The sequence below is a fragment of the Oculina patagonica genome, chromosome 4, assembly GCF_052425735.1.
Source record: "Oculina patagonica isolate OP01 chromosome 4, crgOcupat, whole genome shotgun sequence".
Taxonomy (NCBI): Eukaryota; Metazoa; Cnidaria; class Anthozoa; order Scleractinia; family Oculinidae; genus Oculina; species Oculina patagonica.
The window spans coordinates 46,573,775-46,601,290 of NC_135761.1; the positions used below are offsets into that span (position 1 = coordinate 46,573,775).

Genomic DNA, 27,516 nt, shown 5'->3' on the forward strand with positions numbered 1-27,516 from the left:
TGCAAGTTGCGAAATAAAATCCACTTGTGACAACATCGTAATGCAGCGAAATGTTGCGTTGCATGTTGTAAGAAAAGTAGAACTATCCACTACTTTTCGCAACGTTGCGAGACAAGGTGCACGTGCTGCATGTCAAGCGCAACTTGCAACGCAATTAGCCATTTTCAAAACGAGCAGGGGACTGGGTACGAATATTCAATATCGATTGCACTGAAAAACTGGGCCCGTCATCTGAAAGAGCATCCAAAAATTAGTAACTCAACCAAATTTGAGAGTTATTGGTTTAAACGCAAAGGTATGGAACTTTTTTAAAAATCGTTAAAATAAGAGAGCTTTGTATGGCTGGATGGACAGCTGTCCCTCCAATCCATACTAAGCTCTCTTATTTTAGCAATTTCTAAAAGTGAACCATACCTATGCGTTTAAACCAATAACTCTCAAATTTGGTTGAGGTACTAATTTTTGGATGCTCTTTCAGATGACGGGCCCAGTTTTTCAGTGCAATCGATATTGAATATTCGTACCCAGTCCCCTGCTCGTTTTGAACATGGCTAATTTTGTTGAATTTAGCCAATCAGAGCTCGCCTGAGCTCTGGAGAGATTTCAAGATGATTATTTCTAATAAGTGTGTGGCAAGTTGCAAACAAAAATTGCGAACGTGCGACAGCCCCTTTGAAACTTGCAATGCTTTACATTCGTCATCGTTGCGTTGCATGTTGAAGGGAAAATTGCTTCGTGTAACATGGCCTTTATTATGTTCCTTTTGGCTATTGTCAAGCTTCGATTCCCGTGCGAGTGTCACAACTCCAGTTCAAAGAAAGAAAGTTGTTTGTATGACGAAAATTGCGTTCGATTTTCAGGAGGCGGCGTGGTCTAGTTAGCCGAGGGCGGTGGACTTTTACTCCGGAGAGGGTCTCAATGGGGTTAATCGTTAGCCGTAAAACGGCCAAAAATTTAGCCGTTAGGCGTAAAAATTGGAAAATTTTAACCGTTAGCTGTAAAATATGTTAACCGTAAAAAATCGGTCAGTTATTATAAATAAACCAAACTAGTTCACTTCATCGTCCCAGAAAGGCCCTGAGACCGAAAATTTGTTTTTCAATAATGGAAATTATTTTTTAACTTTTTAAAACAATGAAAATTAACTTTTAACTTCTGTTAACCGTTATGGAAATAAATTAACCATTAACCGTAAAAAAGCCAAAATTTTTAACCGTTAACCGTAAAAGCCACCACCCCATTGAGACCCTCTCCGGAGGCCCCGGTTCAAATCCTCCTCCCTGCCATTACATGGATTTGTGTTTGGTGGTTCCGAAATCAACTATACATGCTTTGTAAATAGCCGACTGGTTAGCTTCCTGCCAGTTGGGTTTTTTAACTAGTTTGTGTTTGATTTATATTTGTTTATCTATTTACAGTGTCCTCGATTAGCACAGCAGTGCTAAATACACTGACACTTCAATGGCCATGTCCGGGTAGGCAGGGCAATATGTTGGAGTGTTTGTCTTGCGGCAATACCTGTATCGAAATGAAAATATTGAGATTTATCACATGCCGCAGCGAAAATAGGCTAGATAACCAGCCGTTCTGGGAGTCCGGTGGGGCATCCTCCTCCCAACGATGGTGTGGGGCAAGGAACGCGGGCTCACAAAACGGCTGGAAATCGAGTCTACAGCGAAAACAGCCAACCCGAAAGCCCAATTTCTTTCTGCCAATTTCAAAAGCGAATCACTGTGCAATTGCAAAACGGTAACATGAAAATAAGTTTTACTCGCACGTTCATTTTCCTGCAAATGAAACTCATAGCCTCGCTTTGGAACAGTCTCGATTTCAAACAGAGATAAACGGAACTCGAAAATGGCCTATTACGTTTCTTCCTGGCAATTACAGACTGCTATACAGCAACAGCGATTTTGAGGAGAATGAAAATAACCATAGTTTATCAGCAACTGACAATGACAAGGCAAAGACTGTTACTTCGAGATATTTTTTTAGAGTGCAAATGGGCAGGCCAGGCTAGACAGAGTGCCATTCTACTGGCTGTAGAAACAAAAACAGCAATTTATGCCATGCCATAGAAAATACAGCTAATCAGAATACAGGAATGCCGTTGTATATTCGACGGAATTCAACCCAACCTTCCCATCGTGCGCTGCGATCTTATTCTCGATGAAATTTAGTAATAAAACAATAGATGACAGGTGACAACAATGCCCCTAGCCCTGAATAACAATAGAGGTAGTGTTTACAGCGGGCGAATGAAAATAGAGGTTCCAGAGAGGTAGTGTCTTACTGGTATTTTCTATGGCTACACAACACTTTCTCGTTGCATAACTAGTATGTATATATCACGGTTTCCGAAGAAGTAAAGACATTAAACAGAAGGACAAACAATTCTGACAAAGCAATCTTTGAACTGTAAATTTATTACAGAAATATAAACTAATTCAAATCTTTGTTCTTGGGGGAAAAACTACTACCTAAATTTTGACATGCTTACATTACAAAAGTACAAAATTCAGCCTTTAATATAACCTAGACCACTTGACTAAATAACTAATTACTTACTGGATAAAATTAATCAAAGTTTCTATTTTTAAGGTTTGCATTAACTTGTTTATTAAAAGCAGCTCCTCTATGGCTCCTGAGCCAGAGTAGAAATAAAGTAAAAACTACACATAAACGGCGGGCGCATGTTTGCTTTCTGTTCAAGCAGAATGGTAGTTTACATGACCTCCGCAAGGCGTTTACAAACTTTACTTCTGCGAGCATAAACTCTATTACTATAAATTAAATCAACATAATACCCAAACACTTGGTTGGCAGAGCGCTGTCAAACCTTTTCACTCCCACAGTTAAATTTCGAGTCAAAGAAATGATTCAATTGACCATTTAATTGAAAGCTGTTGGGCAGTACTTTCATGTGGTACTGTTAACCATATTCTGTACAAGGTGGTTCTAACTTAAACGTCTGTGGACAAAGCAGGGCCGTAACCAGCCCTTTGGCATAGACGAGGCAAGATCTCGCTAGGAGGTTCTGGGGGCATGCCGTCCAGAAAATTTGGAGAACTCGAAGCTCAGAAACTCTTTGTCAAACATTTTTCATAAGTCATTTCTTAAAAAAAATCTTGTTCAACTGGGGACTATTTGCCCAACTAAACGTATTTTGTTTTTTAATTTGGGTTAAAATCAAGACGAGGCAAGTGCCTCGTCTTGCCTCTTGCTAGTAACGGCCCTGGACGTAACCCTTGTGTATGGCCATTAAATAAGCACTACTTTTGTGAGAGTGAATGGGTTCAAAGTTGTTATGTTTTTACTTTGCTGATAGAGCAGTTTTCAATTGAGTGTCGTAAAACCAAAACCAAAGTTATTACTCTGGCCAATCACAAAGGACACAGACAATCCAGTGAACCAATCAAAACTCGAACCAAATACATGTAGGTGGCACGAAGCGCGGGAAAACGTGCGCGAGCGAGTCACGATTGGTTTTGGTTTCACTCCTGATTGGCTGAGAAAGTGGTGCGAGATTTTTAAGCCAATCACTAAGCGTAGTAATGCAAAACCAAAGCAAACGCAATTTACGTTCGACACTCAAGTGAAAACCGCTCTAATTTGATTCGCCTTGTTTTACAGCCACCGTAGTATTACAAAATTCAGTTTTGTGTTTGACACTTGCCCCGCTTTGATAATCAATAATCAAAAACAGTATTGCCTCCTAAATTCTAACTACCTACATGTCCCAACACCTTGAATTTATTTATATTATTTGTCTTCTTTTCAAAATAAAAAAAACATAAATTACGATTCAGACCGAATCAAAATCTGTTTGAACCGAGTCTTGTCCATTTCTTACTCGTTTCAAAGGTCACATGACATAAACATCTAGTCAGAATTCTATTGGTCGTACGTCTGTGATATTAACCCTTTTTTGGGACAATTGACTCGAGAAATTTTTTTGTCGTATATTTGTTTTGGATTTGTACAGGTTACTCCATAATGTCGAGTGCAATTTAAGAGAGTACCTATGAGAAAAACGCTCAGGGGTCGAAAAAAGTGATAATCTTTTCAAATTGCAATCGATAGTCTTCGATTTCATTTTATTAATCAACTAGCAGCATTCGCTCTCGAAAAGCCAAGTTTCTTAAATATGAGTGCTTCTCAGAAAGTGCACTGGAATTTCGATCTTTTTCACCAGTATATCTCATACGTGCACTTCTGTTAAAAACCTGGCAATTCCTTCGTTTCAATGGCATAATTGTGCTACTTCTAACATGAAAAAAAAAATTGAAGAACTCTACATTCCTTACTGTAATAGTATTATCTTTTAAAATCGCTACAGAAGAGCAAAATTCACTTTTAGTCATTCACATTGACGATGAAGAAAACTAGATCAGAGCACCTAAAAGAGCAAAACTTGTTAAATATTCAAAATTACCGTTACGCATTTTGGTTCATCACAGTCGCTGATAAAAAAGAGATTCCGTGATAAATTGAAATTTTTGAGGTAACCGCCGGAAAAACAAATAAGAATACAAAACAAAATACATAAAATATCAAGGAAAATAATAATTTCGCGTACAGCCCCTGCGCCTACCAACTTCCCCAAAACTTATATCACCAAGCTAAAATTGACGTTTCATAATTATTGCAAAATTGTTAATTTTAATATTCGTTTTACTGATCAAGTTTTTTTGAGAGCATCAACTAAATAAGCTCGCCTCCTACCTCACCTATGAAAATGTCCGTGCAACACCACTGACCAACAAAAGACACAACTGCGGGTTCACTGATTTCTCGTAGAAGCCAATCGGACGAAGACAATCCACGATTCCCCAAGAGGCAAAAACAAATTACGCAAAGAAATTTAGCATCTGAAAATTGGTGAGTGCCTTATCGGTTGATGCTCCCTTTAATCTACACTTATTTCGATTTTAGTATAAAAAGGTCTAATTCAGATACGATTACTTATACAAACGTATATCGTTACTTTTAAAAGAGTTTACTCCAGTTTGAAAATTAAACCTGCTTATCAAAAGTTTATAATTTTACACATACATATCTACCTGGTAACCCGTATTCATAGCTGCATAAATTATTACAAGCTGTGACAATTAATCCTAAACCAATAAATCCTTACAGAGAGTAGGGTAGGGCGGAGTCTAACCCATTGCTTTTGTTTTTAGTAAAGTGATCTATGGAGCTCCATGAAGCACGCAGTAAGGCTTGCCGCCATATTGATAAAATTGGTTTCCTTCTAGATGCTTAGTACAACCTGGGTGCTGTGAACAAACAAAAAACATTTATTATATATTGCACTTTTTTAATTGGGATTGGAATTACAGAGTGGACGCTAATTATGGACAGTACTTACTTTTCACTAGTCAAACTCTTTAAATAAGTGCTTACAAGTTAATGTCTCAAGAAATTCATAAAGACTCCAAAAAAACTTGAGAATAAATCGCAAACAAAGTACTACCATTTGCGTTCATCCATGAAGCGTGACGAATTTAGCGGCGTAGTTTTACGTTTAAAACGTTAACGGTCTCATTTGGTTACATGCTACTTCGGACAAATGAATCAAGCATTTAAAGCCTTGCTCTAAAGCGACTCCTGGACGATAACTCTTTCCAAACTTGTCAACTTTTCTCCTCTCCGTTGCAATAACATTTTCCGAGCAGACTTTTATCAAAGTGAGCGTTAAATTCGTCACGCTTCAAGGATGGACGCAAATGGTAGTAATTCGAATTTCCAAGGGGCTGCTTTATTTTCTTGAAAGCGCTTTCGCCTTCACATGCAGTCTCGAATGCTGAAAATCAGACTATTTGTTTGTTGGTTTCTTGTTTTACCAGACTGCGAGTCGGTATTTCCTCATCATCGAGTGGGCGCGCAAAAATCGCGCCACGGATGGTGTTTTTCGCGCGCGCTCGTGCGCATTTTTTATGTAGTCTGTTAGAGTCAATTGACTTATAAATCTTACCTGACATTTAAAGCAGTTAGCATGCCAAGGCTCTCCCATGGCTTCCACCCATCGCTCGCCGCCGCCAATCGCCCGCTTGCACATTGCACATTTCACGCAAAACAATCTTTTATAATCCTCCTCGCAGTAAGCTTTTCCTCGATCAACGTTGAAGCCTTCAGAGCCGATCGGTTTGCCACAGTGACTGCAGATGAAGTGCTCCGGATGGAAAGTTTTGCCAACGGCTTGAACGCAGGGCTGTGAAAAGCAACAGGTCATTGAGGAAGAGCTACTTTGGGTATACCCGAGCGTGACAACGTTACAATTGTTACACACGCTTGCTGTGTCACGCTCTCCACGCATGTACGTAATACTAAGTCGTACCCGAAGCGGAAAGTAAAAATGGAAAATCAAGTGGGGAAGAAAACGTTGTTGGCAAAGCACGTCCTAGAATACGAACTATCCATGATCGCCTTATACAGGGCAAACACAGTTTCAGTTAGCTTGTTTTGAGAGGGTACATATTAAAAAAATCAAGAACAACAGATTCAGCATTCTCTTTCGCAAATTGCAGACATTCAAACTGCAACTGTATTGCAGGATAACGTGGATCGAAGGGCTAACGAAGCTCAATCCTGAATGATGACGTCATCAAGCACAACACAACATAAGATAACAACCGCCTTATTTGCTAAGCCGATAACAGACCTGCATATAACATCCAACGGGCACAAGCAAACGTGACTTGTAACTGTCATTTGTTGGAATAGTGTTGTGTGACAGTGAAAGACTGTTTCGTGGAAACGAAGGAGTGTTGCGTGACGAGAACGAATGTGTACGGAATGTATGTATGCGAGAGTTTGTCGACAAATTCTTGATTTTTTCCTTATTTTATCACCGATACTCTGACATTACCGAGGTTTGCGAATAAACTTGTGGAGATCTTATTTTGTGGAGGTTCTATGTTCAAAGATGCAAACCTAGTCGCCTTCGCTGCCTTAATTTGGGTCGTCACGGGGGAGGGAGCGTTGCGTGACGAGCCCGGCGAGTAAAGATCGCCGTAAAATGTTCCGACAATTTACTAGATTGCCGAGCCGTTCCGATCAAAGAAAATAGATCAATGGAGCTTACAGAGCACGCTCTAAAATTATGAAAAGCTAATTTTTAATGAAAAGCGATGTTTAACTCCTTACAAAAGCAAGACATTTGTTCAACATGCCAAAACGGATTACAGCAACTTTGATTTATGAAGATAGAAAATAAATACTTGTAAAGTAAATAGCGTTAATTTAAAAAATATATTACTCCTTGCGTAAAAGAAAATAAAGGTTCTTTAGTAAAGCTTGCATCTTACGGATAGAAAAAATATATTCTTGTCGAACGGTGACAACTTTTTTAAAAACACTTAATACATCTAATTATCGGCATGGAAAATGAAGTTGGTGTTCAGTTTACCGAAAAATAATAAACATCAGTTCAAGTTTCTAGCTTTTCCACAACTACTTTCTCTCATGCATGAATTACATCAATGTGGATATATATATGCTTCATTTTAATGAGCCTACACTTTTTGCTCTCTACTAAACCAGAAACCTATAAGGGGAACGTGTAACTCCCATGATTCGCATTGTACAAGCGTTTGCACTTCGTTTACACAAGACATGGAAAATACGAGAACCATTTAACCACCAATACATTTGGAATCCGGCGACCGCGCGAGTTGAACAGCGTGGAAGTATCCCTGCTCTCTGAGAGTTGGAGAACCGCCGAACAAATGGAGACGGCGGGGGCCACGCAACAAGTGCGGAGAGGCGACAACCGGCCAAGGCGCGCGGCGCGCGACGCAACCCATGGGTTTCTGACTAAACTTCATTGGGATTAAATGATAATTTTCGCACTCGTCTTGAACATAACCTAAATGCGCGGTACTTTTTTAAAAGCTAGTAAATGTATATATCAAAAAATATAATTTAACTATTTCGTCAGGTGTACAAATGTTATATATGTTATACATGTGTATCTCAAACGTTCAGTCTCAAACAGTTCTTTTTTATGACCAAGAGTCGAATTCACGCTTAAAAAAAATGAAAAAGGGAACTAAAACAGAAGTGGAACTACTTTGCGATTCAATATATAAGGCTGCTCTGTTCAGTTCGGGAGATTTTTGTTAACACCGAAAATACTAATTTTGGATTTTGTTTACTACTAGTGTAGTGAAGAAATACGAATAATTTAAAATAAACTACGTGTTTGAAACGCCGGACTGTAGGCAGGCCCTGTTTTGAAAAACCACGCGCCAGCGAAAATAGTTGGGACGGAAAACTTATGGGCAAGTTATTTGGTCCCGCGTTACAACTTGTCGTTTCAGCACCTAAAATGATTATATTTTTGCAGTAATGCCTTATTCTTAATGGATGCTACACTAATTTCATTCTACCTAACATGAAACACTTTGAAATGTTAGCACTGGGTAACGTTTTCAATTTTTTCATCTTTTAATTGGCTTTCCTATATTCGTTGACCAATCAAAAGTCAAGTCTGTCGGGGAGGAGGAGAAGTCAAAGTTAACACATGTCAATAAACTGCGCGTACAGGCTATCTGCTCACTGATTGGCTAAGAAGCTTGGAAAGGCAATTTAAAAAGTGTGAAGAGAGATGTTTAACGAAGGATTACTTTTTGATCTTTGAGATCAAGCCTTAAAGGGGTGATCTAACTAAATATCGGTTTTCTAAACAATAGAGTTAATCGATGGCCGTTTTTACACGGATCAAATGGGGAAGAGCAACTTTATCGTTCTACTTGTCATATGGATAATACGTGTATTTTTGTCCTTTACGTCTCTGTTGACAGTTTGCTAAAAGATACCCAGCGTGGCGGGTCTCATTTCTTGCTTGCTCTAGAGAATCATGAAGCTGGTTGATGTAAATCTTTAAAGGCAGTAGCCTCCTTTCCGCCCTTCTAAACCGATCGTTGCTGTCTGCTATATAGTCTTCCATCAGGTTCATCCTCAGGAATTTGTCCTCGACATGGGTTGACTTCTCTCTCGATTTGTTCCTCAGCTCCTTGATTCGCCTGTGATACATTTCCAACATGTCCTGAAGTGTGCGCCTGCGCGAGCTCAGTTCGCGCCTGCGGTCTTCCGCGTTCTGTAGCGCCGATTGGACAACGACAGCTCGGCGCGCGGCTTCTTGAACGCGCTTCATGGACGCCTCTTTCGCGGCTTTCACTTCCGTCAGCTCGTATTCAATGTTCCTGATGTTTCTCACGTCTTCGTTCTTCTGTTGTTCGATTTTATGATTCACTTGCCAGTTCTCAGACATAGCTCTGTATTTGCTATCCAACCTTCCCTCCTGATAGCGGATACGCTCTTCGAGTTTAACAACCTTATCCTCAGCTATAAATCTCTTCCGCTCGAGTTTGGCTAGCAACTTTTTCGCTTCTTGGAAACGCTTTACGGCTGGCGGGATGCCTTGTTTTGCTACAGTTTGACGCTCAGTGGCTTGGCGCAAGGCCTCCTTCAGGGCGACAACCTTATCCCGAATGGACCCCACTCCGGGTTCAGTGATTGGATGTTCTAACGACTTTAAACTGGTAACATTACTAATGCCAGAAGAAGCAGGCCAATTGTTATTCGTATCAGAAGAGCTGCTACTTCTCCGGGGGTAATTAATTCCGTACACTGGGGTAGGGTAAGTTGAAGATAAGCTATTCGCCCGTTTGACGTGGTCTTCTTGAGGATCCTTTTTTAATGTCAGTGCATTGTTCAAGCGTTGATTTTTAGATTTTACAGCGGCTTCTGCGGGATTCTTGGATTTCACGGACGCCTCGCGTATAGCCTTGAGCATTGCACTTGAAGGCGGTGGTACCGCTGGCGGACAAGCGTGCAGGCTCTTTGGCTGAAAATTTAGAAAATACACACATTCCATCACCTCACTTATGTTTGTTACCAAGGATTAACTGAACTCACTCCGAAGTCTGGCCGAGCGATCCCTGAAAGAACTTGCTGAAACTACAAATCAGAAAGAAACGTTTTCGGTGATGCCGTGCAGTGATGTGCAGGTGAGGTGCCGGTTATTGCAATTATTTTTTAGGTGCTTTTAGTAATTATACAGCCTGGGAAAACAAGCATCTCTCATCGCGAGCTAATAGCCATCAAGCTCTCGAGAGTCGTCTGGAGATTGGGACCTAATAAATTCCATAGTGATGACGTAGAGTGCAGGATCTCTGATTGGTTGAAAATGGTAACCAAGCAACAACCAATCAGAGACAACCCCTGTAGAGCTACGTCATTAGTGTGGAATTTTTTGTTTCTCCTGAGGGGGAGGGGGGGGGATCAAAAGTGAGCTCGTCCTGAGATTCGTCTGTTTAACTCAAGCTGTAAATTATAGGGATAATAATGAAGTTTAAATGCGGTTTCATTACAATTAAGTGCATCAAACGTTCAATTACGATAACGTATAGTATGGTATTAGTGAAACGTTTAGTTACAATGTGGACAGACGTATCAAGTGCTTTCCACTGAAGCTTCGGAATTACTCCTGACAGCATAAGCGAATGTTTAACATTGTGACACCCTCATGAATTAGATTTTACTAGCATACACTGCGAGCACTGTTGATCTTGGACTCGGAATCTTGAATGCTCTTTTTCCCGAGCAAAACTTGGAGAAAACAGAAAGTATTACAGTGTTTTTCTTGTCCATCCGTCCCCGCTCATCATATGGTAGCCTGGATCTAAGTGCGCTGAATTCTACCCCACTCGAGAGATGTCTGAGGTTCCACTCGTAAAATTGCATACTTATGACGTAGCTTTGAAGCGACTCGTGTAGGTCGTCTGATTGTGTTTTGCTGATCCGGTTTAAAATGTTAACAACCAATAACAGACACTGCACTGATTTCTGTTGAGGTTCGTTACCGGAGTATGAAACTCTTCAAGTCCGAATGCCAGACGTCCCTCGAGCGGAGAGGAGAATTGAATGCGCAAACAAAGGTGTCTGTTTAGTCAGGTTACCATTCGGCGTGCGGGCAGTCCTCTCTGCAATTCAAGCTCGTCGCCATAGAACGAGGGCAGGCACTGAGAACAAGGCAAAATCGTGCGGACCATCACTTTCAGGACCATCATCATATCGATCTTCTCGCGGGAGGCTATCAAAGGCGACAGCAGTCATGGGCCATCGTATCGAGAAAAAATTGCTGAAACATGAGTCGGAGTACACCACTCCAGCCATAGCCACAATAGGACAAGTCAGGGTGTCAGGAAACGTACTCCGTTGATGATCACGTCTGCGAATTCTCACATTAAAGAACCTGAACGTAACCATGACTGAATTTGATCAACTTCACCTCATCCCAGCGTGTCGTGTCAAGAGTGGATTACTTTGATGCAAGTGCAAAGGGTGCAGGTGATTAAGTTTACTCTTAGTGCAGTGCTGGTGTTAAAGGCAAAAATTACGTGGTACTGACGTCACTCTCCCTCTACAACTCATTGCCTGATAGAAGACATTTTGTTATCGTGGTCAAGCCTTTTTTATCACTTGTTAAGGTGCATGTTTGCACGTTAGCTCGCTTGTTGGCTTGCTTGTTTGTTAACAGGTTTTGACGCCCTTTTCTTGACTAGTACCTGCCTATAATTATCAAAGAAATTTCCACCAATTTCAAATCTTAGCTACATCCCTGTTGTCTGTCTGTCTGTCTGTCTGTCTGTCTGTCTGTCTGTCTGTCTGTCTGTCTGTCTGTCTGGCTGTGTCTGTCTGTTGTCTGTCTGTTTGTCTGTCTGTATCTTGTTTGTTTGTTTGCTTGCTTGTTGTTTGCAGGTTTGCTTGTTCTTTTCAGTGCTTGTTTGCGGCCTTTTTACGTTTGTTTTCCTTGCCAGTTGTTGATGTCATCGATTTCTTGTTCTCTGCAGCTACCAAAATGAAGAAGTCACCCGCCATTTTAATCGATGTTAATGCGTCTACATTACCAGACAAATTTTCAGCAGTTGTTTACTTAACACCCTATATACATTTGTTTTTACAGCATATATTTTGTGAACATCCCACTACACAAAACCCTGACTGAGTTAAACACAGTTTGCACTGCACTGCAAAGGTTTTTTTTTTACAGCTTACTTTACATTTCCAAGTAACATTACTCTCTGTTAAGTTTAACTATCACAAAACTACTTATCGCAGATATAGAAACAATGTGCTTTACAAGCTTCTAAGAGAGTTTTTCAAATATCAATGCGAATACCTACATGTATACAGTATTTATTGTTTACAATTCGGAGATCACTAACACTTTTCAACATACACCATATTACTGTAATAGATATTCTGCTTTTACGAATAAACACAACTAGGCCAAAAAATACCATAAAACTGATTCAAAGGCATCAAAAGTTCGCGCACGTGATTTTATTACATGGTCACGTGGCTGAGGATGAATAGCCACATGCACCAAGGCCTCAACCAATCACAGCATGGTGTAAACACTTTTTTCAGTACTTTACGTGTACAAAGTCCATTATTACGCGCAAAATGACTCAATGCAGGTGTACTAAATATGTGAATATTGTGCAGTATCAAGGAAACCAGTGGCGTGCGTCTTGTTTCTTAATAAATTGAACTCTCCTCCAGACCAAAAAATGAAAAACAATATGAGCACAGGTGTTTTATGAACAGTTCTGTGAAGCTTCAGTTGGATTGCTAAGTGTTACGTCTCAATAAATGAAAGAAATGTTGCATTGTACAAATACATTTTCACAGTCAAAGGAGATTATTAAAGACAGAAAAACATCAGAGGTTAGATTGAAAGGATTAACCAAATTACTAAAATCGCATTCCAAGGAAAGAAAGAAAGCAACCTATCATCATTTTGTCATTAACAACTAATTTTCAAAAGCAAAGCCGGCCAAATAAAGTGCATTAATTATTTAACATTTCTTATACAGCTTTAGGTATTGACCAAAATACAAATTCTCCAAAGACTAGTGCACACCACTGGTTACCTTTTAAAGAGAATATGACTAGTGATCAGTACAAACAATGAACGTAGTACTGTGTGACAAATGTGTAATGTGCTTTAAAGAAGTCTTCGGATTTAAGCTGAATTTGTTTTGTTGCATTGTGCTTGATGACATACCACCACAAAATTTGAAGCAAGAACCATCGAAAACATCTGTTTAACAACATTCTTTCAAAGAAAATTTCTCGGCCAAACTTGGGAGATGCATCAGTGAAGAAAGGAGGCATTGCAAACTGACAGAACATTAATGATACGACACTTGAATGATCTATTTTTCTGATGACCGAAGGCAGAATATAGAATGGTTTTATCAGAGGTGAGAATGGAATTTTGGATCCAAATCAGACATATGGAACATAATAACAAGCAATGGTATATACTAAAGTGAAATACTTGAATTCTTCAATTTAAAATCTCTGCACCGCTAATTAAATGGTCAAGCAACACTTTACTTTTCCAGTAATGGAAAAAATTGTCATGTGATGTAAACATGGCCTTCAACTGAAATTACATTTCCACAAAAGGTTGTGTACAGCCACTTTCTAGTATCCTCAAAGAGAGTGGGTGGCTATACACAAGCTAACTGATCTGATTGACATGCAATGAGTTAACTTCTACTTCCAATGTAGACCATTCAGAAATCTGGTGTGCTTTCCACTTAGTCATAATCTCCAGATTCAAATTTAGTGGTTCAAACATCACATTGCATGCACCACAAGATTTTTTAATTCAATCAGTTTAAATGGGGATGTTTTACTTTTGCCAAAATTACAGTTAAAAAAAAAAAACAGGAAAGATTTATAGGTTGTCAAAATAGCGAAATGCCTAAACGCTTCATCAAGCAACTTTACATCATCACGAAATGCAGCGGCAAATTTGATTGCCTCGTAAAAGAAATGCTATACATTCGCATGCATAAGCCTACACTGAACATGCAAATTGATTCCATCTGCTTCAAGGTGTTTGTTTAGGCCGTTTATTGTAATTTATGCTTATTATATTTTGTAGCTTTTCCTGATTTGCATGCTATTTAACAAGCCTCTTGATAATGGAGTCACGATGACCCCGAAACGTCGAGCAGCAATAAATCTTTCCTGTTTTTTTTTTATGTCTTTGCTTCAGCAAATCCCTGCTCATCAAAAATTACAGTTCAGCCCATAAAGACAACAAAACCAGTATTTACTTACTCCACTTATGGGCTGCTTGCAAGTGTCACAGTGAGGAGCAAAGTACTTATTGAAGTCCTTTTCACAGTAAAGCTTTCCTCCTTCTTCAATAAAGCCCTGGTTCTGCAGTGATTCGCCGCATCCATCACACACAAAATGTTGCGGGTGCCATGCCTTACCAATCGCACTCACAAAAGGTCCACTGTTTGAACCAGAAAGAAATGGAAATATGTGAATGTTCATAAAGATAAGTCATGGCAACAAAACAGTTAAATAGTTTGTAGTAATTGAGTTACCAGATCTGAAACTTATGTATAAGATCTACCATAATGACTCCTCATTATATTATACGGCTCAACTTGACTAAACCAAGTTTCAATACTCGTACAATTTTAGAAAAGAGAAAGGTCAGATTTACTAAATTCCCCCATCATTTAATACTAATATAATGAAACTTTCAACACGCTTACAGAGGGGCAGTGCTCTGGAACCTTTTACCAGGAGAGTGTCATTCGGCGATGTCCCTCAGGAGTTTTGTGACAATGACCAACAAGTCGAACATGATTGAAAAAAACAATTTTATACAATCTTTATTGTAAGAGATCTTAGGGCTTATGCTATCTTTCTATCATTGTAACAATTTTAGCAATTTATCTATTTTTAGCTTAGCTTTTCAGCTTTTTTGACCTTAATATAGTTATTAATGCTTTTTTTATCTACTAGTTTTAATGTTTTATTTACACATGACCCCACAAGCTATGTAGCTTTTTTATCCCATCGTGTATAAATAAAGGTTTTGATTGATTGATTGATTGATCAAGACTTCCAGGTTCAAGCCCATCCACGGATCGTTTTACAAAGACAAGTTCATCAAACTTACTCCAAGCTCAGAAAGCTATAGGAACTCATGTTATTGTAGACTTATCAGAGAATGGAACGCCTTACCTAACGACGTTTTAGATGTAAATATTCTTAATTATTCAAGAATACGCCTAGATTAGAATGATGACATTTCAATAAGGTTCTAATTTTTAATCTAAATTAACTTGATGTTTAGGTATTTTTTTAAAAATTTTCTTTTCTTAGTAATCTTTCTAATTTATGTGCATATTTTATTAAATATTTTTAAGGTCTTTTACCCCTCCCTGGCTTTTTATAATTTTTTAGTTAATGTCTTATAGTGATGGGAGCATGGCTTCCTATGCAAGACCCCCCACAATGTAGATGTCGATGTAGGGAGGGGGAAGGGGTTGGGGGGGGGGGGGTTACAACAGTTCTAGATCTGTGATTACAGCCAGAGAACATTAGTTGCTCTTTCCTATTTCTTTAAGGTGTTTTACAAGAGGTTGGCTTATTGAAATTTTAAGTGTGAGGAAACCTCTCAAACTGGAGTAAATGTCAAGTACAAACTGGCAGTTAACAACATGGGGTTCTAGGTCAACTTTTTTGCTGGTAATTAACACGATGCAAAAAGAACAACATTAAGATCTGACTAAGACATTTTGAAAAATCCAGTGACTTAACTTGACAACACAAAACTTACAAGACTTCCTCTCCACAGGCATCACAGAATGGAGTTCTAGTCTCCTCGACTGGATGAGCAGAAGGAGGCTTAGTGGGTGTCCTCTTCCATTCTGGCTGTCCGGGAGAAGATGTAGGGGACAGTGCTGCAGGAGAAGCAGATGACGGCATTTTCTGTGAAGGATTACGCATCGGTTGGGATGGCCCAGCTGGTTGACTCATTTGGACCATCCCTGGGAGGGCAACAGGCTGCGGTTGCCCTGGCCGTGCCATAACTGGAGCGGGTGGGGCTACTGGCATACTGTGGGCAGGTTTGATTACTGGTGGATTGGGTCTGTACATTTTAGGAAGCGGGGTGTTGGATGGTTTGCTGCGATCTCCTTTTGGCCTGTCAAAGACACTCCCTGGAGCATCTAATTGAGCAAACAATAAATACTCAGTGTTAAAGTCAGTTTGCAGCGCTAGCGCACCATACCATTGTCACTTGACAAAGTAATTTATTTGTCTGACAACTTATTTCACAACTTTCTGATATCTTCTGTTTTTACTGGCTAATCACAGTGCAATAATTATACCTAATCGTACCTTTTTGGTACGCTTCGGCGGCATATCAGGTGAGTTGGGTCGAGCCATGTTTCGTATTTTGGCGAGACGTAGTCGAGCCAAAATACCCATGGTGAGACCAAACGAGCCAAATTCAGCCAAAATTCCGGTGAATATTATTCGCTCTGTTGAAGCCATGCTTGCCAGACACGTAGTACAAAATGTGTTGACCTGCTACTTTTTTGGTCTTCAACACTTTTATCAAGTCCTCTTCTCACATTTTTTTACTCTTTTGTTTGGAGTTTCATTCCCTAAATTTTCAAAATCCAAATTTAGCGAAAAATTTGGAAACTCCGACTCCATTGTTTAAGTGTGAATGTTTCAGTACTCGTCGGCAAACATCGCGCAATTGGCGAGCGCGCTCAAGTTTAGTTTTGGCGGAAAAAGTTTCTCTCATTTTACGACCGGTAAGCACCAGCTAATTAAAAATACTAGTTTCTGTTTTATTGGTAAAACCTCTTTTCAATTCATCGTACGGAAACACTACTTTAATTCAAAGTGACCGTGATATGGTGGCATATCAGGTCAGTGACTTGATATCGTAGGATATCAGGACAGTAGATCGCGCTTCTGATTGGCTACTTGCGAATTTGGGTACGGTAAGGGAGGGAAGTAGGTCAGTGAACAACTGACAGAGAGCGAACATGGAACTCGACAAAACTGCAGCACCTCTCACCATTCTTGCACTTTGATTGGCAAGTTCAAATGAGAGCCATTAGAAAATCTTAACTTTGTCAAGTGGCAACAGGACAGCTCAGAGCAATCAAAGACAAAAATCCTCCAAACAGAAAGACCTAAGCAAACATTCAAAAAGGCTTCTGATTTTGGTTCCTCTAGCTTCATGTTCAATTAACACAAGACGCTTTGCTGCAACGACTTTCACTCAGCATGTGTCTAACTGAATGCAGTAAATTAAAATACCATTGAAAAATGTTTAGTGGGTACATTTCTCGGCATGGCCTCTTACAGCCATTTGAGATTCCCAAAAGAGTTTTTGTTCAGCAGATTCTTGCCAGTTATCTACTTGAATTATCAATAGGTTTTGGAACTAAGTGATTCAACAAGTATCGTAATGTAGCACTAAGGTACAACATGTGGATGGTTTAGAGGACCCTTACACTCATAATATCTGCAATATCAAGCTCTACATACATACATACATAGCTTTTTGTTAAGGCAGGTCTCGTAGGGCAACCATTAAGGCTGGTGTGGACCTCCCTTTAAATAATATACAAAAAAAAAATATAAATATTTAAAAAAAAAAAATAAAAAAAAAAAATAAAAAAATATTTAATTAAAATTTTTTTTAATTAATAAACACGCCTCTTTCTCTAATTTTTTTTTTTTTTTATATATATAGACACTTTTATTTTTTTTTTTTAAATCTTGGGGGGGGGGTTTTTTTTTTTTTTTGGGTTTGTTTCCTACACAAGCGCCCCCCCACCCCACACCCCCCATCTCACGCTCTAAAATTCACTTGCTCAATCATCACTTTCCTTGTTGCGGACTAGAGATCATTAGTGGTGAAGACACTCTTCTAAACATAAATAAATAAAACCAGATCTATGTACATGCAATTAAGACCATGAATAAACGATGCATACACTCTGAGTTTAAAATAAACCAAAAGCCTCCCAACCTCCAGACTGCACAGCATCCTGAAGCATCTTAAATGTTCGTGACTGCACATGCTTGTCCTCATCTGCATCTGGGTCATTAAAAGCTTCTGGGGGAGGAGGTGGGAGATCTAAAAGAAACAACAATAAATTAAAAATAGTAGCACTGCAGGAGTAAAAATCAATGAAATATAAATTACATATTGTTTATAGATTAGTAGTCAATGCACTTAGCTTCGAGATAGCTAGTTTGCAGGCATGCCACTGAAACAGAGGAAACAAATATTCTAAATGAACATAAAATGATTAAAAATCACAACTGGCAGAAAGCAGACCAGCTGGCTATATACAGAGCGTGACCAAGGATTTGAACTTGGGATGACCGAGAAACAAATCCAGCTAGTGGCAGGGTGGAGGTTTTGAACCCTGAACCACCGGATTATAACACCAGCACCCTAAGCCCCTGGGCCACGTTCCCTCCCAGGGCTTTCAATAAGGTTTGAAGTAGATGGCTTCCCTTATATGTTGCACCCATCAGAGAGCAATAAAAGAAACTGGAAACATCTCGCCTTTATAGGGTCCCAGTGCTTCATAAATTTAGGCCAGTGATTCACGACAAAATACCAACTAGTCAGGTGGCTTAAGGGTAAGATATTTACAGACTGGAAGAAAGCACCAAACGTGGGATCTTGTTGGAAGCCCTGCTTAAGGCAAGAGTGGTTCAGAATAAGGACAGTTTCCTATTTCAGCATTGTGCTGCAGAAGAGAAGTATTTCCTAGAACATTCCATTTATAAAAAAGTGCACTTTACATACCATCTTCTTCATGGTGATCAAGATGTCTCTGAAGTAACTTAAAAGACTTGGACTGGACTTTAGGATCTGGTGGATGTCCCCAAGTTGGTGGCTCATCAGCAAAGCCCACTGATTAAAAAAACAAACAAAATTATTATTAACAAAACAAAAACTGAGCTTTCTCCAAAAAATTTTTTATCATTTAATGTTAAATGTACTCATTAAAAAATATCTTGAATTTATAATACTGAGTAAGAAATTGATGAGCTTACCATCGCCATCATCACTAATATTCAGTTTAAAACGTTCAGCAAGATCTCTGTCATCTTGGCCAGGTCTAGCCACTCCCCTGTCCGCGTGATCATACCCTGGTCCCCTATATCGCAAAGTTTAAGCAAAAGATTAGCAAAACATACATCTACCCTACCTTTAGCAAAAAAATTTATGAATTTTGCACAACTTAATTATCAGATTTTCCAATCTATAGCAACACAAAAGAAACTGAACCACTGAAAAAAAAAGCATCAATAGAGTGCACATGCTATTTAAATTCAGTTTTATACAAGCATCTTCTGTGAATAGGATAGATTGACTATCTCCCTGGATAACACTGCAACTCATTATTTGCTACTTTGTGATTTTTGCTCCTTGCAACCAGAAATGCACAAATTGGCATTTCTGCAAGTGATCAGCTTCTTGTGATGGTATAAAAAATCGGAGAAGTAACATACAATTTGTTGTGTGTCATGTGAGATTAATAACTACACCATGCAACAAAAACTATGCATATGCTATTGGTAAGTAAACAACCTAAACAACAGCTGCCAATGAAAATTACCTACCAAAGAAGTTAGTTCTTTACTTGAGAGACATTCTATCACATAGAAACTGGCTTAACGTAAAAAGATTATTTGTTTACCTTGACTGTGGTATGGAGGGAGGAGCGGGTGGTGGGGGAACAGGCTGGGCTGACACGACTGCCACTGGTCCAGTTTTTGCAACAGGAGCACGCTGAGCCTGGACGACCGGTGGTTGCCATGAGCTACCGCCTGCTGGAGAGGTGCGTCCAGTTGTTGCAGTTTGAGGCTGCGAGATCTGAGGTGGTGAAGTCACCCCAAATGGCTTTGGCTTTGCATTGAATTTGTGGTCAACCTTTGCTGAGTGGACTGTTTCTGTCACCACAATTGTTTTGGTACCCTCTTTCCTGTAAATCACAAGGCAAATTATTTTTAGCATATAACCAAGGTGTGGTCTTGGCAAAGTGTGAACCAGTGAGTCATGCAGCCATTTCGGCTAGCCTAAATAACACATTCATTGGTAATTAGCCTGAATAGTAAAGAAATTTGAATAAAACTCTTTAAGTGTCAAAAAACTAAAAATGCAGAGACGTTTCAGGCTTAGCCCTTCGTCAGTGTTCTGGTCTGAAATGCCAATGTTTAAATGCGAGTGGCACAATACAAAAATCAACAGCTTGCGCATGCCTAAATAACACTTTGGTTAGCCTACAGTTGCAGTTAGCCTTTTATTGGGATTTGGGAATTCTGGCTCACATGGCTTGCACATTGTACACACTCTCCAAGGTGTTACTTTGTGGAAGGCACAGTTTTTAAAGGCCACAGTAGATGTGCAAGATTCAAGCCCTAGCCAGTCTTCTTGTGTTGGGATCTTGGATGACACTTTGTGTCTCATAGTAACTCTCTCCACCCAGTGTATAGACTGAGTAAAGCAGCAAATTGACAAAATGCTGTAGTAAATCAACTTTCGAAAAAACAACTAATGCATCCACAGTATTTCATTTGAACCTGGGCATGAAATGGACAGAAACCTTATCACTGTGGCAAACATATCACAGCCTGAATCAGCAGGAGTAGCTACAACCATAAACAAAAGGAGTTGGACGATTACATGTCTCATGCAAACATTTTTAGAGGTCCCCCTCCGACTTTTCAATGTTAAATCCTTCGTGGCTAAGGATTGTCTGTGCAATTATGTTGGGGAGCTCAACATTGGGAAGGGGAGGGGGGAGAAAAGGAATGAATTTAGAAATCATGCCAACACTTTTGACGAGGGTTAACTGTTTAACTTTAGAGGTTAGGTGTTAGTTATAAACAAAGATGCTAGCTAGATTGGCTATCTGAGTGATTTCTATACATGTATTCAAAAACAGTTGGACATTGCATATTTTAAAGCATCTTTTTTTTCAAATCACAAGGTAAATTTGTGCACTGCGCTGCAACAAAATGACTGAAGAAAGCTGTACTGCCCAATTCAACTTGAAATACATCTGTACAATATATAGAAGGGCATATGTTTTCTGCTATTTCAGAACACTTTCATCAAGCTCAATAAATTTGACTAAAATTCAAATTAACAAAGCAGGCACATGCTCGAGTGTAATTAAGTGGCAGAACTCCAACACTTAGCCAAGTCCTTCTAAAACCCAAGTTGTAAACAAGGGCATGTTTATCACTGATCAAAAATTTACACAAATAACAAGAACAATTTGTTGCAATGACAAAAAGTAAAAGTTGTACATTACCGTAACATGTTTCTCCAACAAACAATAGTATTTTTAGAACGCCTTTTCTTTTATAGTGAATCCCTTCCCAAAATATCGCATTCTTTTGACACGATATAACCAAACAAGGAATTGACATGTTCTAGAATTATAGATAATCGAAGTTATTCATGAGGTGAATTTAAATTATCTCGTGACATGCTGATAATTTTTCCAAAATTATCCGCTGACAATTTTTCAGCTTGCTTTTGAATCGTAATTAATCGTGAAAGAAAAATAATTGCTAGTAAGAAGGCTCAATGACCCTTAGAATAAAAACACACTCTTCAGGACCAAAATTAATCGGATCGATCGGCCCAACATTTTAGCAATTTACAATCAAATAAAATTTACATCTTCTACTGTTATTGTAAATTTCTTCTGCTTGTCGATGAAAGGCTTCACTGGTTTTTCACTAAGCACTCACTTTGAATCACTACGAATGTTAAAACTTTCTACCTTACAACGAAATAAATGTCAGCTAAAAATTATTTTACAAGCCGTAACAGAAAGAGCTTTATATTTTTCACTTTCCAAAACGTTTCACTTGATTGGTCTACGTACAGCGTTACAATGGAGAAGAGAACTTGTGAAAACAATTCTCTCGTAGCGTTTTACAACATGCCCCAAGCAAATGGTGTATGGGAGGAACAATGCCCCTAGTTTAACAAACATTTGTTAGAATTCAAAGTCAACATTCACGCTTTAGCCGTATTCTCTGTAAGCCGCATTACGATCGAATTACATTACCGTAACACCCAAAAGTTCTCGCTGCTTTTAACATGCCGTGCGATTCCTTCATTCGTAACAACTGTGAAGGAATGAAAGCTTTTATGGCATCCAAAAGGTAAGAAAATTCCGGTATAAGGAAAGCGTCTTCTACTCGTCAAGGATGTGCAAATATAGAAGTTTAAATTATCCCCTGGTGCGAAAGATCGAACGAGGTGAAAGCGAACAAAAATTATCGATTGTCCATTTCACCGCAAAAGCTAAATGCACTGCACGTCGATGAGAGGTTAAGAGTTGAATATTTACACAGAGAGAACAGAGAAAAAGCACAGAGGACGGAAAAATACAAAGTAACATTGTTTATTTTGAGCAAATGTAGCTAACTTGGCACGTTAGTTTGACTTAATAAGTCTTACCTTTGAAGAAGTAGGTCGAGACTTTGCCCTGCCCTTCTGACGGCATCTTGAGCATCAAAATGAGTCATATCATCCGATGAATGCCCGTTTACTTCTAAAACATAATCCCCTGAATTTATGCTGGCAAGATCGGCTTTGGAGCTTGGTGTTACCTGTATGTAGAAGAAAGCGCGGATAACTCGATCAGAAACGCGAACACGACGAAGCAAATCTACACCGGGCAAACTTAACGTTTTGCTACCTTCGATATGGAGAGCGGATTCCCGAAATCTTTACCGCCTTGCAGTCGAAAGCCCCACGGACCGCCGCCTCTGAGTGAAGCCGTGTACGTAGCGCCGGCCATTTCTCAATATTTAGAAACAGCTTCGAAATATTGCATCTACAACACCTAACCAGACCACTGTACAAACATACACTGAGATCCAAGCTCACACAACGGAGTAGCGGGTGGAGCGACAATCTGATTGGTTCACGAACAATAGATTGATAGTTATGGAACTTGATTGGTTTTGGACACACCCACGGATCTGGGTTCGGCGATCCAAAAATATTTTTCCCGAAACCTTCGATTTCCTTTTTCTTTCTGGTTAAAAAAAAAAAATAGGATTCTCGATCTTTCGTTCTAAGATTCGAGAACACTAGAAATGAGTAGAAGCATATTTTCTAAAAGAATGCCGTTTTTCTATTATCGACATTTAGTGGACATTGATTTATTTTGTAAGGTATCTCTTCGTCACGCATGGAAATTCCTGTCGTATTTGTAAGGAGGAAATGAGGAGCTCGACAAGTGGATGGCATACGTCACACTGAGGATGAATTCGGAATATCTTGTAAAGGGATTGGTTTAAATATTGGTATATTGAGAGCAAAGAGTGGCTCAAGTATATGTCTGCCGCCATACAGGAAATTTTTTACACAAATCCCATTAGCAAAAGTTACTGTTACTTTTTTCCGATTACTTATTTCCAGTATTTGGAAAACATATTGCATGATTGTCATTGTTAGCCGATCCAGGCCCTTGGATTGTGTAACGAGTGATGACAGTAGACTTGGGTAGAGGAACATGGCCAGGCCACGCGAGAGTTTTCACAGGGTCCCCACAACGTTTTACGGGAAGCGGTGACTGAGGCTATTTATTTGCCGTGAAACGTGATTTGGGCTTATATTTTTTCGTGATTCCCAGTTTTGAGGTCTTTTTACGTGCGCGTGAACGCAATTTTTAGCTTAAACGTGACCCGTGGACGACGAGTTGAATAAGACGTGAATTGTGAATCATCATCTTCTTTTTCGAGACAGTTATTTCTGATTTAGGTAGGTAGTTCTCCTGGTTCTGGTAATCGTACATCTTTTTTGAGCTCTGTGGTTGGAGTTGGGACTTTTGTCAGCTATTTTGCGCGTATGTGATCTTTATAGACACACGTGAACGTGAAAACATTTTTAGAATTGAAATAACGAATATGTGAAATCATATATTAGAACTGCGGATGAAGAATAAATGAATAGAACATCCTCGCAGTTATGAACACAACTTAAGCAGTTGTGAAAATAAAGCATGAAAAAATCAGGCTTGCCGGGACTCGAACCCTGACCTCTGCGATACCGGTGCAGCGCTCTAACCATTTGAGCTAACAAGCCATCTGGGAGCCGGTCATTAAATTGGTTTGTAATATACCCGGGAAAGATGAAGATGAAATAATGAATATATGAAATCATATAGTTGAACTGCGGATGAAGAATAAATGAAGAGAAGATCCTCGCAGTTATGGACACAAATATTTTTATACGTGATTCCATTTCTCAGAGAGGTATAGGTGACCCTGTTTTTATTAGGGACGGACCATTATTTTTTTGGAGGGGGGGGGGGATGAAAAATATTGAAAAAAAAATTGTTTGCAGGGCCTGGAAAGACAAAATAAATTGTTTGCAAACACGATATGTATAACAAAAAATAGTAAGAATTTCGAAAAAAATGTTTGCAGAGGTGCATAAACTAAAAAAAAAGTTTGCAGAGGAAAATTTTTCATCCCCCCCCCCTCCAAGAAAATAATGGTCCGTCCCTTAGACAGCTTTTGGCATCAGTACCAAGACATCTATTTATCCTTTTTCAGCAAATGTTCTATATGGTGCGAACAATTTTGAGTTGAACACAATTTTCTTCAAGCGGGCTGTTTAATTTAAATTTGTAGTTACTTATTTGAGGCTCCAGACCAGGATACTCCTTCCTGCAGTACAACAAAAAGCCTTAGAAAACAACAATAATTTTAAAACTAGCCCCAGTTTTCTAAAAGCGCCCATTGTGACATGGATTTATGTAAAGATTCGAAACGAGTGGTTTGGAAGCCTTCGTCATGTCCTTGTTTGAGCGTTACAATACTGATGTTGCAATTCATCCAGCTACTACTTTCATGAGATGCTTGTAACACGCGACTTGTGCAGCCATACTATACTTAGACATGTGATGTGTGCAAGTCATGGTAAATCACTAACGGCTGACTGACTGACTGACTGACTGACTGACTGACTGACCGACCATAGGCGTACGTGCCGGGGGGGCAGGGGGGGGGGCTGCAGCCCCCCCAAATTTTGGGCAACTCAGATTTTTTGGGCAGCAAGAGAAATTTGGGCAAAGCCAGTTTTTAAAGAAGTTTTTTTCTTTGAGGAGATAGATCAGTTATTCACATAAGACAGTGGTTGCTTAGCACCTGATGAGTTTCTGGTTAACAGTGAAGGGGCTCATTTGTTGTTATACATATTTGTAATTTTTTTTACTGTTGGGCACTGTACTGCAAATATCTGTCACAGTTAAACACTTAATAAAGAAAGCTTCTCCGTGTTGCTAAATTTTACAAAATCGACGACGAGATTCTGGAAGCCGAGCAGAAAATTTGCGCAAGTTATCGTCGTTTTCGCGGGCTAGACTACATGACTGTTTCATAAATAATATATAAATTCTAGCGACAATGCAAGAGAATGATCTATTTGATAAGTGGTTCATATCCATGCAGTGATACCTGATGCGTACATCGTGTTCCGCAGAACGATCATTCAGTGCGTTTCACAGATTAAAAACTTACCTCCGCAGCACCTGATGGGGCGACAACGTAAAATAAAAAAACAAAACAAATGATTCTCGTCCCCGCCCACTTCATTTTTTGTGGCCGCCTCTCTCTTTTTATTTTTTTGGTTTTTGGAAAAGTTAGAACGAAAAAAAAAACCAACAACGGTTACTTTCACTTTGTACGGAGTAAGACATGACTTTTGTCTGCGTTTTAATACAAACTAAGGCCAAAACTTTAAATCCTCGTTACGCTAGGTCCGTACTGGATAGGTCAATTACCTTGCAGGATTTAATTGTTACGCTTCTGGCCAGGAGAATTTGACGATGGAGGAAAAAAACATCGATATTCGAACAACACAGGTATGAAATGCAACAAAATAATAAGTAATTAAAAAGAACAAAAAATGCGCCCTCCCGCTCTCTTTTTATAGAAATCCGGACGAAAAACATTTGTTTTTACTTGGCCTAAATTATTACTTCATGTCATCGCACTTGTATTAGCATTTAATGGGCAGTTTACAACTCTGTAGTCAACAATGACATGGATCGTATTGTTAATAACTTCGGCCGTCGAAATGGTAGAGTTATGAGCGCATATGATAGATTCTTATGTAAGAATTTTTCCCTTCATTTGTAAGCCTATGTCAGTGCATCGTTTGACCCTCGTTTCTTCTCGACTGTTTCGTAAAAATTTGGGCAACTTGCGAAAATGTTTTGGGCAAATGTCTCGCCGCCCCCCCGGGCAAAAAATTGCCCGTACGCCTATGTGACTGACTGACTGACTGACTGACTAGCCTGCTGCCTGCCTCGCTCCCTCGCTGCCTCACTGTCACGCTGCCTCCCTGCATCGGCCTTGCCTCCTAGTCTGACCGACAGACTGACGGACGGATGGATGTACGAACGGACGGACTTACGGACTTCCTGCATGCCTGTCTGTCTGTCTGTCTGTCTAACCCGCCTGCCTTTCTGCCTGGTTGCTTGCATGCCTGTCTAACAACCTGCCCGAATGATTGCCAACCTACTGCCTGCCTGCCTGGCGGCCTCGCCTGCCTGTCTGACTGCTTGCTTACCTCCTTCCTGCCTGCCTGCGGGCCTTGCCTACCTGCCTGCTAGCCTTTCTTCCTTCTTTACCTTCCTGCCTGTTTGCCTGCCTTTCCACTTGTCTGTCTGGTTTCCTGCCTCCTTCTTTCAATCAACCAGCTAATCCATATGGAGAAGTTCGAAGTAGTTTTGGTGGAAATTGCGCACGCGCGTGGCGTTTGACCGCTGTGTGGGAGTACCCTAAAATAAAAATTACAATCCCTTCGCAGGGTAGGTGCTAAATGTAGGGCTTTCCACAAGTTGCTCGAGATTTCCCAAAAAGTTGCCCGTAATTTCTCAAAAAGTTGCTCAAAAGTTGCTCCAAAAATCCAAAAAAGTTGCTTCTGATAATAAAAGTTGCTCCAAAGTTGCTCCAAAAAATCCAAAACGCTGCTTCTAATCAAGAGAATTTCTCTAAATATTTGCTAATTTCCCTTTGAGAGTAAGATTTCTAAGCAGTTTTATGCAATTTCTCAGCAAAAGAAGTATCTAAATAACATATTAAGGGGAAAATTTTTTAAATAACAAGGATTTCTTTAACTGAGAAAAATCGTGAAGATATCAATGACGTCATGTTTGCTGACGAGATTTGTAATGTTTTAATGCAAAATGAGCCAAAAGTTGAAATGTCTTCAGAAGTTCCCCGAAAGTCTTCGGCAAACTTCGTAAATCTTCGGAAACGTTCGTATTGCCTTTGAACAACACTCGGATAATCTTCGGAGATCTTCGGTCTACAAATTGCTCAAAATGCAACAAGTTGCTCGAGAGGAAAAAAGTTGCTCGAAGGTGAAAAAGTTGCTCGAACCATGAAAAGTTGCCAAAAAGTTGCCGAGCAACTTGTGGAAAGCCCTAGCTAAATGTATCAATTGAAAAAATAGATAAATACTACGCTGTAGTCAAAATACTTTTCCTGGCGTTTCGGCAATGCTGCCTTCTTCAGAGGACAAAACTATTTCGCTGTTAAAAAGTTCGTTGCATTAAGCTCGCTTATTTAAATAAAAGCTCGCGTACG

General features: G+C 39.6%; 1 protein-coding gene across 2 annotated transcripts; it reads right to left on the minus strand.

The window, feature by feature from the left end:
* Nucleotides 1-4,117: 4,117 nt before the first annotated feature.
* LOC144652519 (PDZ and LIM domain protein 7-like) lies at nt 4,118-22,796 on the minus strand. 2 transcript variants are annotated; one of them, XM_078512548.1, is made up of 10 exons: nt 22,608-22,792; nt 22,367-22,518; nt 19,584-19,868; nt 18,937-19,040; nt 18,686-18,793; nt 17,894-18,001; nt 15,674-16,064; nt 14,152-14,332; nt 5,978-6,214; nt 4,118-5,279 (listed from the first exon to the last, which is right to left on the minus strand). In XM_078512548.1, the coding sequence occupies exons 1-10, from the start codon at nt 22,707-22,709 to the stop codon at nt 5,193-5,195; spliced, it is 1,755 nt and encodes a 584-aa protein (XP_078368674.1). In that variant the 5' UTR covers nt 22,710-22,792; the 3' UTR covers nt 4,118-5,192. The 2 variants fall into 2 exon arrangements, with proteins under 2 accessions (XP_078368674.1, XP_078368673.1); XM_078512547.1 differs by lacking the exons at nt 4,118-5,279; nt 5,978-6,214 and adding an exon at nt 8,302-9,853 and having other exon boundaries at nt 22,608-22,796.
* Nucleotides 22,797-27,516: the final 4,720 nt, after the last annotated feature.